Consider the following 16,761-nt stretch of genomic DNA (forward strand, 5'->3'; position numbering starts at 1 on the left):
GGGAGGGGAGCACCATGGACAGTGCCGGCAGCGTTAATCCTTCCCTTCTGAGCAGTTTTTTCGCTTAATGCCTTGCGTGTTCAGGGCAACCAACCAGCCAGGAGGAACTGAAGTGGGATTTCTATTTAGAGAAGAGGATCGTGTGTTTCGAAGAACTCTGTGGGGAAGGGAACGAAGCAGGCAAAAGCGGCGGAGCAGCGCAGACGGCGAGGCAGGTGGGGCTACCTGGGAACTTTTGGCTAGAAGAACAGTCGTGTCTCAGGCTTCCCTGGAAAAAGCCCAGGAGCCCTCAAGCGACGGCACAGACAGGACATGCGCTGAAAGGACATTCGCTGTCATTCGGGGGAGAAGATTGCAGAAGGAGAATTGCTCCGGGTTCCCTTGCTCCAACAAGGGGGAAAAGTGCGCTTTCCACTTTCCAGGTGCACGTTTGCCGCCCGCTGAGATTCCATGCAGCCATGAGCAGGCACCCGTGGCTGCCTTCCCAATACATCTCCAAGCCCTTCTACCGGGCCGTGGGACCCAATGGCACCTACGCCTTGCCTGGCCTCTATGCCTTCCACAACTGGTCCTCCTTCTTCCACGAGGATTTGGATGTGGACAACATGGGCGATTTTGGCACTCGCTACGAAGGGGAGTCCCAGAGCCGGACAGTGAAAGCACTGCTCATTGTGGCGTACTCGGTCATCATCTGCATCTCCCTCTTTGGGAACATGCTGGTGTGCCACGTGGTCGTCAAGAACAAGAGGATGCACTCGGCCACCAGCCTCTTCATTGTCAACCTGGCCGTGGCTGATATCATGATAACTATCCTGAACACTCCGTTCACACTGGTAAGCAATTAGGGAAGTCATTCCCATAATTAATTCCTTAAATATGAAACTAGCTCTCATTGCACGCTCTTCCAAAGCATTGTAAGACCTACCTTTGTGGGCTGGTATTTGGGGCTCAGGGTTAAGCTGAGAGAGAGTATGGGGAAATGTCCATGGGTCTGTAATCTTTCTTTCTTTCTTTCTTTCTTTCTTTCTTTCTTTCTTTCATCTAATAAAAATAAATTAGCCACAGCTGAGTCACCAGGATGTAAAGCTTGAACCAAGGTACACCAGCTCCCAAACCTGTTTGGTATGCCAGGGCTCAGCCCTAGAACAGGAGAAGCAATAAGACTGAGGCAAGAGTTTCTTTGACAATATGCAAAGTCCCTTCCCTCCTGTTATAGAATCATAGAATAGTAGGGTTGCAAGGGTCCCACAAGACCATCGAGTCCAACCCCCTGCTCAATGCAGGAATCCAAGTCAGAGCATCCCCGACAGATGGCTGTCCAGCCTCATCTTGAATACCTCCAGTGTGGGAGAGCCCACCGCCAGCCCCTCCCCAGGTAATTGGTTCCATTGTCATATTGCTCTAACAGTCAGGAAGTTTTCCTGAACTGAATAGTGAATTTCCATGCCAGTACCAAAAAGCTCCACCAAACATGACACATCTAAGTCCAAAGCAATGTTATCTGTCTGTCTGTCTGTCCGTCCATCCATCCATCCATCCATCCATCTATCTATTATCCAATTTATATCCCAAATTTCTATACAGCCAAGGTGTCTAACACCACAAATAAATACATCAAAGAGTCTTGTGGAATCTTGTTGTTGTCGTTCAGTCGTTCAGTCGTGTCCGACTCTTCGTGACCCCATGGACCATAGCACGCCAGGCCTTCCTGTCCTGCGCTCTCTCCCGGAGTGTGCTCAAGTCCATATTCATTGCATCAGTGATGCTATCTAGCCATCTCATCCTCTGCCGTCCCCTTCTCCTTTTGCCTTCAGTCTTTCCCAGTATCAGGGTCTTTTCCAGAGAGTTTTCTCTTCGCATTAGGTGGCCAAAATATTTGAGCTTCAGCTTCAGTATCTGTCCTTCCAATAATTTTATTATGGCATAAGCTTTCATGGACTAGAGCATGCTTCACTGGAAAGCTTATGCTAGAATAAATTTGTTTGTCTTTAAGGTGCTGCAAGACTTTTTGTTGATTCTGCTGAAGCAGACTAACATGGCTACCCCTATGGGGAAAAAAAAATACATATATGTACCCTAATAGTCAGAAGTCCATTGTGGTTGAGGTTCACTAAAGCCTTGCCTGAAAGCCATGCCCCGGTTCCTTAGGCTAGAGAGGAAGTGGCTGTGGTTGCCCAGCTATGAGGGGAAGGCATCCCTCATGCGCTCAGAGCCCATCCTGTCCTTTATGACAACTTCAGTTGTTTGTGAACTGAGCTCCAGCAGGCTCCAGGGACTTGGCTCATGTTAAGCTCTGAGTCCAGCTCTCATTTTCTCGTTCTGTGTTCAGATTATTGGTACATTCTGGATTTTTACCTACTATTGGATCTTAACTGGACCCCTTAACTTGATCACAGTTTTGGTCTTCTCAGAAACTGAATCATATCCCATTGCTAGTATGTGGTGACATTTTATACCTCTCTAGTTGGAGAGGGAGATGTATAGTCATGGCCTCTAACTGGAAAAAAAAGTGCTTTCAAGGAACGGGGGGGGGGATATATTTTGAAATAAATATTTCCAAAATTTCGAGGTTTGTACCTGACACAAGCCAGATCTACCATCAGCTCCTTCAATGTGCATCTAGTACTTGCTCTTAAATGTTGGAGGAAAAGAGGCTCTACACCAGCCTTCCCCAGCCTGGTGCCCTGCAGATGTTTTGGATGATAACTTCCACCATCTCCAGCCAGCATGGCCATTAGATACATCTGGAAGGAACCAGGTTGGAGAAGACTCAGCACCATACACTTTGTGGCATGTCCCCTCTAACTGGTCCTCAGAAGATGCTTATTTTATAAACCTTATGTAGAACATTTCTGAGTACAAAATGTTCTCTTTCAGTTTGGGGGAGTGGGGGAGAGAGAGAGAGAGGCTCAAAGTTACCCATAGGTGAGTGGGATTTGATCCCAGGTCTCCCAAACCCCAGTCCAACACTGTAACCAACACCACTCACATTGGTTCTCTGTATAAGCATTTATATAGTCCTGCAGAGCAGGGGTCCACAACCTATTGCGCATGAGCCGCTCGCGCCCCCAGGCCTTAACTTTGGTCCCTGTGGGTGTCCTGACCCCCTGCCACCAATGATAAATTCTTCCATGCCAAAATCTCTGGGCCTGGGGGCTACACACACACACACACACACATCCCAGCAGTCCTGATATAGATCACTCATTCCTTGCTGTTAGCAGCAACTGAGCCATCTCTATAAGATTGTTGGGGGAGGGAGTGGAGACGAGCCTCTTGATTTACACTGTTCCGACATAAAACCCTCCACTGTCAGCTGTTTACCACTCCGCATTCTGGTAAAGTTGTTTCCTAGAATGTTAAGGATCACAACAGGGTTCCCATGGAGAGATGCTTACTGTCAGCCTAAGAGGCCCAGCTGTGTGGGGAGACAGCTGCTGGGACAATTTTTATTTTTTTAATTTTTTTTTATTTATTAAATTTATTAATCGCCCATCTGGCTGGTCACCCAGCGATGTACAACAATAAAAACAGTTCAAAACAATAAAATTCAACATTAAAAACATCACATTTCTAAAATTACCCTAACCCACCCCAAATGCCTGCCTGAATAACCGTTTTCAGTGTGTGGCAGAAGCTCATTAAAGAGGGGGCATGGCGGAGTTCCCTAGGGAGGGAGTTCCAGAGAGTGGGGGCCACCACAGAGAAGGCCCTCTCCCTCGTCCTCACCAGCCTAGCTGTCCTGGCTGATGGTACGGAGAGAAGGCCAAATGTATTTCATGACAAAATCATGAAATAGTAATGCAGAATGTCCTTTGATGCATTTGATCATGGAATCTCCTCGGGCACAATCCTATGCACGTTTAGATGTGGCTGGGGAATGCTGCGAGTTGTAGGACTTTTCTCTATCTAAACATGCATAGGATTGCGCCCCTAACTGCTTCGCTAGGGCAAGTTGAGCAATATGGAACGCAATATTTCCCACAGGATTGATGAACGTTTTCTGCCATGCTGTATACAACCGTTCAATGGGTCCGGTGTGCATTTGCACACCCTGAGAGGTAAGTTAACATTTACACCTGAACCATGCAAGCTCATTGGGCGAAGCTGGACCAGTCACCATCTCCCAGCCTACTTTACAAAGTTGCTGTAAGGGTAAAATGGAGGAGAACCATGTAACTCCCTTGATCTTCTTGGAGGAAAAGCGGGATAGAGATGCAATAAATACCTAGGAGCGTGGCTTTAATTCTCATTTGGCATGATGTTATGCACTGTCTGATATCCCTTCTAGGTGCGGTTTGTCAGTAGTACCTGGATTTTTGGAAAGCTGATGTGCCACATAAGTCGGTTTGTCCAGTATTGTTCTGTCCACGTGTCTGTGTTGACCCTTGCTGCCATTGCTCTGGACCGCCATCAGGTAAGGACATACTCCGTAGGGCTGTGCACCGCTTCAACCTGAAGCCCGACTTCTGAGCCGGAGCAGGCTGCTTTGGGCTACTCCCGAGGTGAGGTGGAGGGGGCGCAAAGTGGCACGAAGCAGGTCGGGTCGCTCCAAAGCACTCTGGCAGCGCTTTGGAGCAATCCGGAAACCTAGCCGCGCTGCTGCTGCCGCCCAGCCCCCAGCTCCTTACTTGGGTCCTTGGGATGCCTGCCAACGGCCCTCTTCCTGTTCCAGGGAGACGCCATTTTAAAAATGACGACTCCCTGAAACAGTAAGAGGGCTGCCAGCGCACGTCCTGAGGGCCCAGGTAAGGAGTTGGGGGCTCACGTGGCAGGGGTGGCTGAAGCAGGATTCAACCATCCGAATCCCACTTTGGCTCCAGAGGCCGAAGCGCCGCCCCCCCCCCCCCCAGCAGCCTGAAGTGAAACAGGCAGGCCTGCCTCGGAAGCCCTAAAGCAGCTTCTGAGGTGGATCGGAGGATCCCTGCACAACCCTAATATTCAGGCTTGTGCTCTGTGGCAACAGTGTAAAAATCCTAGGAGAACACAAATTATGCACCAGGCAAATGCAAATTCTGCAATTGGAATTATTTATGCCAGTTAAAAGCACAGTGAATCAGGAAGGCCTGTAATGTCAGGTGTGGGTGAACACTGAACATTAGTGGCAAGGCGGTGGGGAGAGGCTGTTCTTCAGGACTGGAGTGGCAGCTGGAAAGGACGTGTCCTGACATTCTGAGATAAAAGTACAGGGGGCGTTTTTGCCTATCACCATCCAATCAGTATTTGCATTTCCCATATCTGTAATTCGAAGGCTGCATTGGCCAGAATGGGCATTTAGTTTTAACATGACCCTCAGATTTGGCCATGAGATATTATACAAAGCCAATTCAAAGTGAGGGCAAGGAAGCATGGCCCACATTCTGAATGGCAAGCACTTCTGCCCTGCTTGCAGTGCCCCTCCTCATCTTGGTTTCAGGTCAACCCTACTTATTACATGTGAGTGAGTCCCACTGATCTGAACACAACATCATTTCAGGTATGTGTTTGTGGATCAGGATCTGTAGGAGGATGCAAAGTCCTCTTAATTCTGTGACTTCTTTAGGTTATCATGCACCCTCTGAAGCCCCGAATGTCCATTGTGAAAGGAGGAATTTGCATCATTGTCATATGGGTGATGGCAAGCTGCTTCTCTCTGCCCCACGCGATCTATCAGAAGCTTATATGGTTTCCCTATGGGTAAGTGGAATAAAGAACCACTTTATTAAAAAGGACACCCTTTGTACTATTTCTTGCTGTGTGCATTTTAGGGCTTCATCACATGGAGCTTTTTTCCTGCGATTGAGATGGCTCCTTGATGGAAGTTTGCAGTCTCTTTACATGATTCAGTGATCATCCCAGGCATCTCCTGCACTACATGCCCTTTGTTCCGTTATTAAATAGATCACAGATAATGAGCGATCAAATTACCCCGTTGTGTTCCGCTTCAGTTCCCTCCGTGAAAAGAGTTAAAGCGGCAAGAAGAGGAGCGAGATCAGTGAAAGATACTGGAAGACTCAGATACGAGGAGAAGTGGGGGGAAAGGAAGCATGTGTAAAGGGAGTCAGTGGTGATCCTGCATTTAAAACGGAAACAGAAAGCCTAGTTTTAAATGCAGGATTTTAGGCTGGTGTAGAAATGCCCATGAACAATGCAGCAGGAGATGGGCGTGTGCCACAAAGGCTTTCTATGCAATGTTTGGTGTTCCTCAGAATTGCTTCCCTCTATGCAACCGCTCCTGGAACACCTTGGTTCCCACTATCAGAGTAATTACATATAAAGAAGTATGTGTGTGCGTTGCACATGCAAATGCTCTATGCAGAAAGGGAGAGAAATAAAGAGGCAAACACCAGCACTGGAATTAAAATCGAACCGAACTTTATGAAATAAATCTCGCATGTCAACCAACAGGCTTAAAGCTAAGACCAGTGTGGAAGGGAGGTTCGGAAAACTGCACGAGGGGATTGTCCAAGTTAGCTAGCTGCACTGCCCCCTGGCACCACAGGCTTAAGCCTGAGCCACCTAATGAGTTGGTAGCATCGTTTCTCAAGAGTGGAAGGCAAGTGAGGAGCCGGCTGGGTGACACCTGCCCTGACTGTTTCAGGCAGCAACCCAGCCTTGTGAGCGTTTGTCTTCTGGGCACCTCCCATGTTCCCGATTCTAGGCATCTTCCCCACTTTGGAGGGGCCGATGCCACATCCACCCCCGCCCACCTGTCCAAAGACAGACATTAAAATGTAACCCACAGGTGGGCTTGTTAGATATTTTTTTTACAAGTACCCCAACACTCACCAATGGAAGCCAGGCGGATGGCTGGCTGGGGGATGCTGGGACTTGTAGTCCAATGCATCTGGAGGGCACCAGGCTGGGCGAGGCTGTGTTAGGGCATATCTGCGCTGTAGAGACATACTGGGTGGAGACTTGATTCCTTTGACACAGGGATGAGTTCTCACTTGAAAAGAATTTGGGCATAACATTCCCAAACAAATTCTCCAAACTGAAACTGACGTGTAAGATACTGCATTTATTTTCAGCTAATTGACTTTAAAAAAAAAACAGTCCTGGTTATGGGGTGCTATAAGGGTTTTAGACAGACAAGACAGAAAAAGATTAACTTTGGTTAAGTTGATAGAGAACATTATAGTCTAAAGAGTCAAGATTTTTAAGGATTTCCCTTAAAGCTGAAAAGTAAAAGTTGCAAATATTTGAAACATTCAAACATTTAGATTTGGATCCTGAAATGTTGCCAAATTTCAAATGTGTGCAGACATTAATTTCAATTCTGGACTGAATTATCTTCATGAGAGAGTTCACACAGCAATACCCCAAAGCAAAGTAAATAGTATTTAGCATTTATATAGTGCTTTCAAATGGTTAAAGTGCTTCACATCCATTATCATGTTGTCATCCTACAACAACCTCATAAGCTTTCTAGTGTTATGTCCATAGCACAGATCAAAGGCTGTGAGACGCTGGCTTCCCTAAGGCCACCTGATAAACTCATGGCACAGATGAGATTCCAACTAAGAACTTCCTGATCTGTAGCTCCGTCTCCTAGCTGCCATGATGCTACATCACTTTTCTGTATCCCAGAGTAATTCAGTACACAATGTATTGCTTTTGGCCTTTGCAGCTCCAAGGAATAAACGGTATATTCCAGGGATACAGACCCCCAGAAGTTCAATTTCAGAATTAAACGTCTGAAGATTAAAACTTAGAAACAATGGACAGCATAATAATCAAATATATCAATATGTTTGTCAGATTAAAACATCATTGCAACAATTAACTGCAAATCTGAAAGAGCTTTTGCACAGACTATTGAGGCTGCCAGAGGGCAAAGGGGAATCCTACAGTCCAAGGCAATTGTGTTTGGTTGTGTTTGAAGTAAACATATTCTGAGTCTTGAAGGTCTTCAACTGGTAGGCTGCATCTTGGTCGAAGGCGAGCTTGAGCTGCAGTGTCACCAGTGTTTCTTTTTGAAAGAAAAAGACAGAGACCAGAAACAAAGGAGAACTGGCCTTCTTCACTTTTATATAGAAAAAGGAATTTCAGCAGGTACATTTTTTCACAGTACTGCAGGACAAGCTGCCTTGACTAAACGTCGTCAGCTGTGCAGCTATTAATACTCCAGGAGCCCTTTCATCCTCCCTTATATCTGGTTACCCTAGGGACAAAAGCAGGAAGATGATCAAAGAAGGTTAAAAAACATTAAGGGTGCAATCCTATGCATGTTTAGACAGAAAAAGTCCTACAACTCCCAGCATTCCCCAGCATGGCTGGCTGGGGAATGCTGGGAGCCGTAGGACTTTTTCGGTCTAAGCATGCCTAGGATTGCAACCTAAAAGTAGGTCCCATGTCACAGATTATAGTTAAAGGAGGATCTGAGACCTGACCATTTTTAAGATGAACGGCCAATTCTCTTTATCCTGATACATCAGTCTATGGGAATAACTCTTTTTATGTTTCAGAAACAGGGCAAATCGAATGGTGTGTCTCCCCAGCTTCCCCCCTCCGACTGATCTTTTTTGGAAGTACCTGGATCTGACTACCTTTGTCCTTCTGTATGTTCTGCCTTTGTTGGTGATCTCTGTCACATACACAATGGTGGCCAAGAAGCTCTGGATGAGGAACGCGATTGGTGATGTGACCATGGAGCAGTACTATGCCCATCAACGGAAGAAGAAGACGACCCTCAAGATGCTGATGGTGGTGGTGGTGGTCTTTGCCGTCTGCTGGTTCCCGTTAAATTGCTACTTGGTTCTCCTGTCCAGCAAGGCCATCCACAGCAACAATGCCCTTTACTTTGCTTGCCATTGGTTTGCCATGAGCAGCACCTGCTACAACCCCTTCATCTACTGCTGGCTGAATGAGAGCTTCCGCTCAGAGCTCAAGTCCCTGCTGGGTGTGTGCTGGAGGAAGGATGCCTCCAGGAGCCATGCCCTGCAGTCCATATCAGCCCCTTTCAGGCATGCCTGGGAGGAGAATTTCCCCTGCAAGCAAGACATCGCCTCTCAGCAAGCGAGAGACACACCCCACCGGAACTCTGCACGGACAGACATCTCCATTGTTCAGCCAGTCATAATGGGCAGCTCAGTCTCTGGATGAACATGCAGAGTGAGTGAGCCTGGCTTTGGGACAGCTGCAGGCGCATGCACGATCCAGACATTTGAGAAATGCGGCCAGGGTGATGCCTTTCAGGCAAATACATCCACTGCAGTCTTGCGCAAGTCATTCATGACTTTAGGTTTCTGCTTTTCCCAGGAATTATGCAGTGACTTGAATGGATGGGATCATGGCCCAAAGTGCAGCTCTGGCTCCTCCAGTGGGACTCTTACCTTCATTGCCAGTCTCAGGCGGAACCTAGCAGGAAGATCTGGCTCAGCAGTTCTACCCCCACAAAGTGCCCAGCCTGCCACTTGTCAGGGCACATGTTTGCAAGGGTTTCCTTTGCACACGGGATTGTATGCACATGAAAGGCAGCCCAGGGAGATACTGGGACAAAGAGAGATTGCTTCACATGCACCCCCTTTGCCCTCCACTGGTTTGGACGCAGCCTACCACTAGAAATCAGGAGGGGGAGACAAGGAGACACAAAGCACACAGAAATGTCCTCCCCTCCCAAACAGTGGAAATTTGTGCAGACGGCGGACGCTACCTACTCATTTTCAAAAGAATCAAAATTTTAGGGCTAGAAACGTGCTCTTTCTACAAAGAGGTTCCCTCCTCCCCCTTTGGACAATTCAGTTATGCATTGTAAAACTTTGGCCTGTGTTTAAATGGTGAACAGGCAGAAATTATGGGAACATTTCTATAGATCAGAATACACCTAGGTCCTGAATGAGCCATGTGCATGTTCAGGAGCCTAAACGTTGCATGGATCCATCTTCACAAAGCTATTGCAGAGATCAGCTGTGGAAGGGGGAGGGGTGGGGGCTAAATGTACCAGCAGCTTCTTTCCCATTAACAACTGATGAGCACAATTAGTGATTCTGGAAGAGACCTCTATATCTTGGTAGCTAAATGCATCGGGGAGGGGAGTGAGAAATCATGCACCCCACCCCTATCACACATGGTTCTTTATCCAGCTAGAGATTCATGCATATGAGCATCCTTCTGCACATGCATGTGCATGCATAGGGTCCCTTCCTGAATCAGAACACAAGTTTATAGATAAATGCAGGGCTTTCCATTCATCCTTGCTGAAAGCTGGGCACTTTTCTCACATGACAAAATTCATCTGGAGAACTTGCTTTGTGATGCAGTCGTAACTTTTGCTAACTGACATTCTTTCCTAAATAAGATTATTTCCTACATAAGATTAAAGTAATTTCAGATTAAGAAATACTATTTTTTTAATTTCATCAGTCCAGTTTGCAGGAGATGAAAGGGCTGTTGCTTGATGTTCAACATCGTTTTCTATCATTCAGTATGGGAAACTCAACAGTGCTAGCTCTTATTTATTTTATTTATTACATTTATATCCTGCCTTTTTTCCTCTTTGAGGAACCCAAGGTGGCATACATAATCCTCCTCTCCATTTTAGCCTCACAACAACAACCCTGTGAGGTAGGTTGGGCTGAGAGTCTGTGACTGGCCCAAAGTCACCCCGTGAGCTTCCATGGCCAAGTGGGGACTAGAACCCGGATCTCCTGGCTCCCAGTCCAGCACTCTCACCACTATACAGCTTCTGTGAGCTAAAGGATTTGCAGCAAAAATCTTTAAAACTTAAATTAGGATCTGAAAAAAATTGAATTCACTATGACTCTTAAAATGTGATAACCGACTTAAAAATATATAGTGTTCTTTATATGAATACATTTTCAAATATACTAAAGTGAATAAAAGTGTTCGATCAAAACATGATTCATTCACAATAATGAAGCAGAAATGGACAGCTGGGAGATTAGGACATCTGTCGGTACTTTTGGTTATACTTCCTGCTCCAATAGAACACAAAAATTATTCCAATGTAATGCAAAATAATGTAATTTGATGAGTTCCTCTCTCCATTCTCTAAATCTCACCATATGCCCAATGTTAATCATATTGACTGTATTCATTCTCAGACATCTGTTGATATGGTCAGTAAAATGTGAACGAATCCAGACAACATATTCAAAAAGATGTATCTATTTACCTAAGCAGGAGATTTTCTTTGACTAACAAAAAGTGGTGGTAAAATAAACCTCCATCCTTCTCGCTCTTCTCTGAGCACCTCTACACCAGCCTAAAATCCTGCATTAGGATCACCATGGACTCCCTTGACATGCACTTCCTTCCACCCCTCCTTTCCCCCCTTATCTGAGTCTTCGACACCTGTCATTATACAGCCACTAGATGGCACTGTGGCCTTGGTCTTCTTATTGTGGCTTTGCCTTTTTCATGAGAGAACTCAAGTGAAACTCAAGCACTGTAATTTGATAGCTCATTATCTCCTATCTTTTAAAAAATGGAATAAAGGTCATTTAGTGCAGGAGACGCCTGGAGGTTGATGATGTCACCTAAAGGACCCGCAAACTTCTGTGAGGAACCGATCTTAATAGCAGGATAAAAGCTCTGTGTGAAGAAGCCCTCTGAGAGCTCAATTCTGAAAAGGACATCAGAGACATACCAATTTATCTTACTATTTATACCTTGCTACACTTTGCGTCTCCATGCCCCAAGCGCTAGAAAACCAATTTTCTTATCAGGAGGCATCTATGTCTTACCACCAGTTGTCTTCTGTCAGGGTTAGCATTCCTTCCCAGAGTGTATAGCTTTTCTCACATCTTATTCTAACAGAACAGGGATGGGCAGCTTCTGTTGCTCTGAGCCACTCTGTGGGGATGCTGGGATGGAAGTCTATTTTAGTCTAGATTGCTTTGAAAATCTATCGCATTCGCAAATGCCTTTTGGGAATGACATTCTGGGATGATGTAGCCTCAGTTCCATGAGCATGTCTCTCTTTCTCTCTCATACACACATACCTGCATGCTGAAGTACTTCCATGCACAGATTTTATGCCTAGTGCCAGAACAACCTCGGCAGCCTCCCACTAAAATCTTGTGAATGGATGGAACCAGGAACGCTCTTTCCCATCTCCTGCGTGTTCCTCTGTATCGCTCACTAGTTAAGACTCTCTCTGGGTCAAACTGTGTACATATGACTTCTGCTTTTTCCTGATCCTTTCTACAGTCAATAGATCTGGCATATATAACCAGTCCACACATTACATTTGTCCCATAGTGTTGCCAACTGTTCAACAAGCCACTGTACCTGTTTCTTTAGCAGTGGTTTGATCTGCAGAAGTCAACAGATGGGGTTCTTTCTATCCCTGTCATGAAAAGCTTCACCTGTTGATTTCCACAGATTATGCTGCTGCTCAAGGCAGAAGAGCAGGCCTGGCTATTTTGTCTGAGTCAGGGGGAACTGGTGTGGCCACCGAGCTGAGCCACCAGCTGAGCACTGAACTGCGGCCCTTCTGCATGCAAAGCCGGTGCCCTCTCGCAGAGCCATGGGCCTTCCCGCCTTCCCGGCCGGGCCAGCTGGCCTGCAGGCTTGCTCCTGTTGCTGCAGGAAAGCTTCAGCCCTCTCATGTTCTAGTACAGCCTTCCAGCAAGGCCACGTGTGCGCCAGAAATGGCAGCATCGCTTCAACTGAATATCTGGCGAAGTCTGAATACATCTGATAATGAGAATGGTAATGACTGCCAACTTTTCAACTGGCCATTGTAGCTGTGCCTTTAATAACAGCATCACGTGCAGACTTTGGTAGGTGATATAAATTATCTCCATGTTGCAAAAAGCTTCACCTGCTGACTTCTCCCTATTAAGCTTCTGTTAAAGACCCACAAGTAGGCCAGGCTGTGTTGTTACCACCCCCGGCAGCTAAGCTTGAGCCACCATCCTCATCCATTTCTAAAGATCCCATGACCTCTGCAAGTGCTCACTGCTATTTGAACAAACCAGACCTCTAGCCCTCTCCAGAGACAGTCACCCCATTGCACAGTTAGAATTGTGTGAGGGGGAGAGTGCCCCAGCCCCCCTGTTGTGCTCTCATCACTCATCCCCACAGCCTTCCGTGCACTGGGGATAGGGAAGGGGGGGCATTTTTCCCATTCATCTAGGCTCCTTGCAAGATTTAGAACTGTGATTTTTCCAGGGCTTTAGATCGTGTGCAAAGCCTACACAGTGGCTCTCCACTGCACATTTATTTATTTATTTACTTCCTTCCTTCCTTCCTTACTTACTTATTTACAGCATTTCATCCCGCTCTTCAGCCAAAAAAGACCCCCAGAGATTAATAATATGACAGCCGCTGCCCTCAGGCTTCCAATCTGAAAGACACGACACAAAAGGAAAAGGAATTGGGAGGGAGGAGGAAGAAAGAAAAACGCAGGCACCAGTTCTTTGTTTCAAAGGCCTTATAGGTGTTCCTTCTGGCAGGGGAAGGCGAAGCAAGTTCCCCGACGGTGCTCCTTCTCTGGCTGATGGATGGGGCTAGGATGGTTTCCCCCTTGTTGAGATGGTTTTCATGGGGGGCAGGGGGTGCACCCTCCTTGGAGCAATTGGTTCTCTGGCTGATGGAGGAGGCTGGAGCCTGCAGTCCCAGGGACCTGGCTGTCGGTTGGAGCGGTGCGTTCCTTCTGGCGGGATGTGTGTGGGGGGAATGTTTTTGCATGCCAGAAGTAGGCACAGCATGGGTACACAGCCTTGCTCATCCCTGATGAGTGGAGAGTTGCAGAGATGGCAATGAGGACGCGATGGGGGGGGAGTAGCCGGTGGGCTTGCCCCCCACCCCCTCATGCATTCCTAGTTGTTGCGGGGCATGGACTTCTGAACAGGGCTTCGCCTTGCAGTGTGTCAGTTAACTTGGCTGTTAGACATGGTCTGTTTTGTGGAGCAGGAAAACCCATCTCCCTCCCCCGCATCTCCTCCCCAGCACGCCTTCTGCTATTGCAGCAGAAGAACTCCGTTTCGATATCTGCTCCCCTGTAATAACAAGATCTGCTCCCCTGTAACAACAAGAACTACGAGTGAACTCAGTGACGCAGGAAGAGGCCACATTCCAAGGAAGAACAGCTTCCCGGAGCTGTGTGCGAGGGGCGCATTCGCTGCCCGTCCGTGCCCAGTGGCGTGCTGGCGGAACGTGACAGAGCGAGCCAGCGCGTTCCAAGCCGGTCCATGTCCCGGGGACGCTCCTTGCCGATGAAGAGGAGCAGAGCTGGTTTCAGAGGAGCAGAGCTGGAGGGCACTTCGGGGTGCTACACTAGGCAAAAAGGGCCACAGGAGCCCGACCGGGCACGCTTCTCTTGACCGTCGCTCTCTGCCTACCAAGGAACCTGTGTGTTTCGGTAAGGTTGGTGTCAACTCCAAGTAACAACCGGATCTTATATTTTCAAAAATGGGGGAAATCAGCCATTGGGTGTTCATCTGTCTCAAAAGCCCTAGGTGTAACCAGAAGCCTGCACAACACTAGCAGATCCTAATCCCTTCTGGCTCTATGATCCTACAATCCATCTAACCCTCAGGCTTTCTTGACACAGAGCTTTTATCCTGCGATTGAGATCAAGTTTGCAGGCTCTTTACATGATGCCGTGATCATTCAAGGTGTCGCCTGCGCTAAATGCCCTTCATTCTGTTTCTAAATAGATTGCAGATAATGAGCTGATAAATTACCAGTTTGTGTTCTGCTGCAGTTCCCTCCGTGAAAAGAGGAAAAGTGGCAAGAAGAGGAGAGAGGTCAATGAAAGATAATGGATGACTCAGATACGGGGAGAAGGAGGGGGAAGGGGGTGGGGGAAAAGGAAGCTGGTGAAAAAGGGAGTCGTCGTGATCCTGCATATAAAACGGAAGCAGAAAGCCCTGTTTTAAATGCAGGATTTTAGGCTGGTGTAGAGATGTCCTATGACTCTTCCTCCATTCCATCTTCTGATCATGCAGATTTCATGACTCCAACACCAAGTCAGCTTTATTGTCCCCTTACCCTACCCCACTGGGCACTTTTTGTAATAACATGCCTGATGAAGAGATCTGGAGATCTCAAACCCTTGCCCACAATTTTGTGAAGTTTTGGTTGGTCCTAATAAAGGTATTGCCTGGCCGTGGATTCTGAAATGTTTTGAAATGAGTGACGTGCAGGGTGTCTGAGTCAGCTGTGTGGGAACTGGCGGAGCCAGGAGCCCCCTTGCGACCACCATATCACTTGCCCGGTTAAGGGTGAGCCTGCCCCAGGCCAGAGGGGAAAGCGCTGTGCAACCCTTCCCCCTTATCTGGCCACCTGTGCAGGTGTTAATGGAAGCCCTCCCTAATCACTATGTCCCATCTCTGGCCCCAAGCTCTGGTAGCATGATCCAGGCAAGCCTCAAAGGTGGTGGAGGCTGGTGGCTCAAATGTCAATGGGGCAGTGAATCCGCTCCACGTTTCAGTCAGAACTCCGTGCCCTGGAGAGCTCCTTTAGAGTTCTGACTGGTTCTGACTGAAACCCAGCGCAGATTCACCACCCTGCTGACATCGGAGCCCCCAGCCTCCACTGGCCAAAGGGGTTCCTTTCCCCGCCATGGGTCCCAACGTGTTGCGCCTTGGGAATTCTCTTTCGCCATAGTCATGCCTCAAAGCACTCAGCGGTGACCCTGTTTCTAATCCACACTCCTGCACGGCCCCTGCTGTTGTGACCAACATCACCGATTAATTGGCTCCACCCTTGTGCCAGTTGCCAAATCCAGTCAGAAGTTAAGTAAACAGGGAAAACCCCACACGTTCCCCTTGAGCCAATGGGGTCCGTAGGCAAAACATTCCCATTCAGCCCCAAAGCAAGCCGTAGTACCTGCGCTGCATCATCACTGGCTGGAGGGGTGGATCCTGGGAAAAGTCCAAGATGGCCAGAGCTCTGAAGCCCAGAATATAACTCTGCCCCTCAGGCCAGCATGTGGGCAAACCTGCGCGTGCCCATGCTTCTTTTGTGTCCTCCCTAACACATCACCAGTAAAGAGGAAACGCATCACCGACAGAGAAGGCAAAAAGAGGATGCACAATATTTGCATATGCAAATTTATAGGTATAGATGTAAATTTAGAAAGAATAACTGTAGCTAAATAGAATTTCAATGGATCTGTAAATTGTAAATTACAAATTGCAATGTAATTTGCATTTTCCTCACCATAGTGGAGAAAACTAACTAGGAAACCTGGGTCATTGCTCCAGCACTAGCTGTTCAAGGCCCCAGCTCTCCTTTCTTCTGGTTGTTTGTTTTTTTACTTTAAAACAGTCTTGGACTGGACACCTTTTCAAAGTAGAGGACTGTCCTCTATAAAGTAGGACACCTGGCTACCTTAGCACTCCCCATCCAATGCACTACTTAAGAATGGAGGGCAAGGAATGCATTAACATTAGGGATGGCGGAGAATTTCTCCCCGAAACTTCGGGGGGCCGAGCGCCAACGTGTTCGGCCCCCCGAACAAGTTTCGGGGAGAAATTCTCCGCACCCCACCGCCCCCCGCACCCCCCCCCGGGACGGGACTTACCTTTGCCGAATGTCCCTCCCGGCGGCGGGTCCGGCCGGTGGTTTGGTGGGTGTTCGTGCGGGGCGGGAGCGGCAGCCGGTCTTTTGACCGGCTGCCGCCGCCGCCATTCCAATAAAAGAAAAAAAAAAAAACACCCCCGTGATAGGCTACGTGACGTAGCCTATCACGGCTAGATTTGCAAAGTCAGCCGTGATAGGCTACGTAAATCGTCACGTAGCCTATCACGGGTGACTTTAAAAAAAAAAAGCGCATACGGATAATGGCGGCCCCCATAGGGAGCC

The 16,761-nt window shown here is 47.7% G+C and overlaps 1 protein-coding gene across 1 annotated transcript; it reads left to right on the forward strand.

Annotated features, from left to right (window-relative positions):
* The first annotated feature begins 458 nt into the window (after nucleotides 1–458).
* LOC146338662 (G-protein coupled receptor 83-like) lies at nucleotides 459–9,084 on the forward strand. Its single transcript, XM_084813285.1, has 4 exons — nucleotides 459–833; nucleotides 4,292–4,417; nucleotides 5,543–5,676; nucleotides 8,448–9,084. Exons 1-4 carry the CDS (start codon nucleotides 459–461, stop codon nucleotides 9,082–9,084), a joined length of 1,272 nt encoding a protein of 423 aa, XP_084669411.1.
* The last annotated feature ends 7,677 nt before the right edge of the window (nucleotides 9,085–16,761 follow it).

Source organism: Heloderma suspectum, chromosome 9, assembly GCF_057233095.1.
Source record: "Heloderma suspectum isolate Gila_16-S chromosome 9, 16-S_ref, whole genome shotgun sequence".
NCBI lineage: Eukaryota > Metazoa > Chordata > Lepidosauria > Squamata > Helodermatidae > Heloderma > Heloderma suspectum.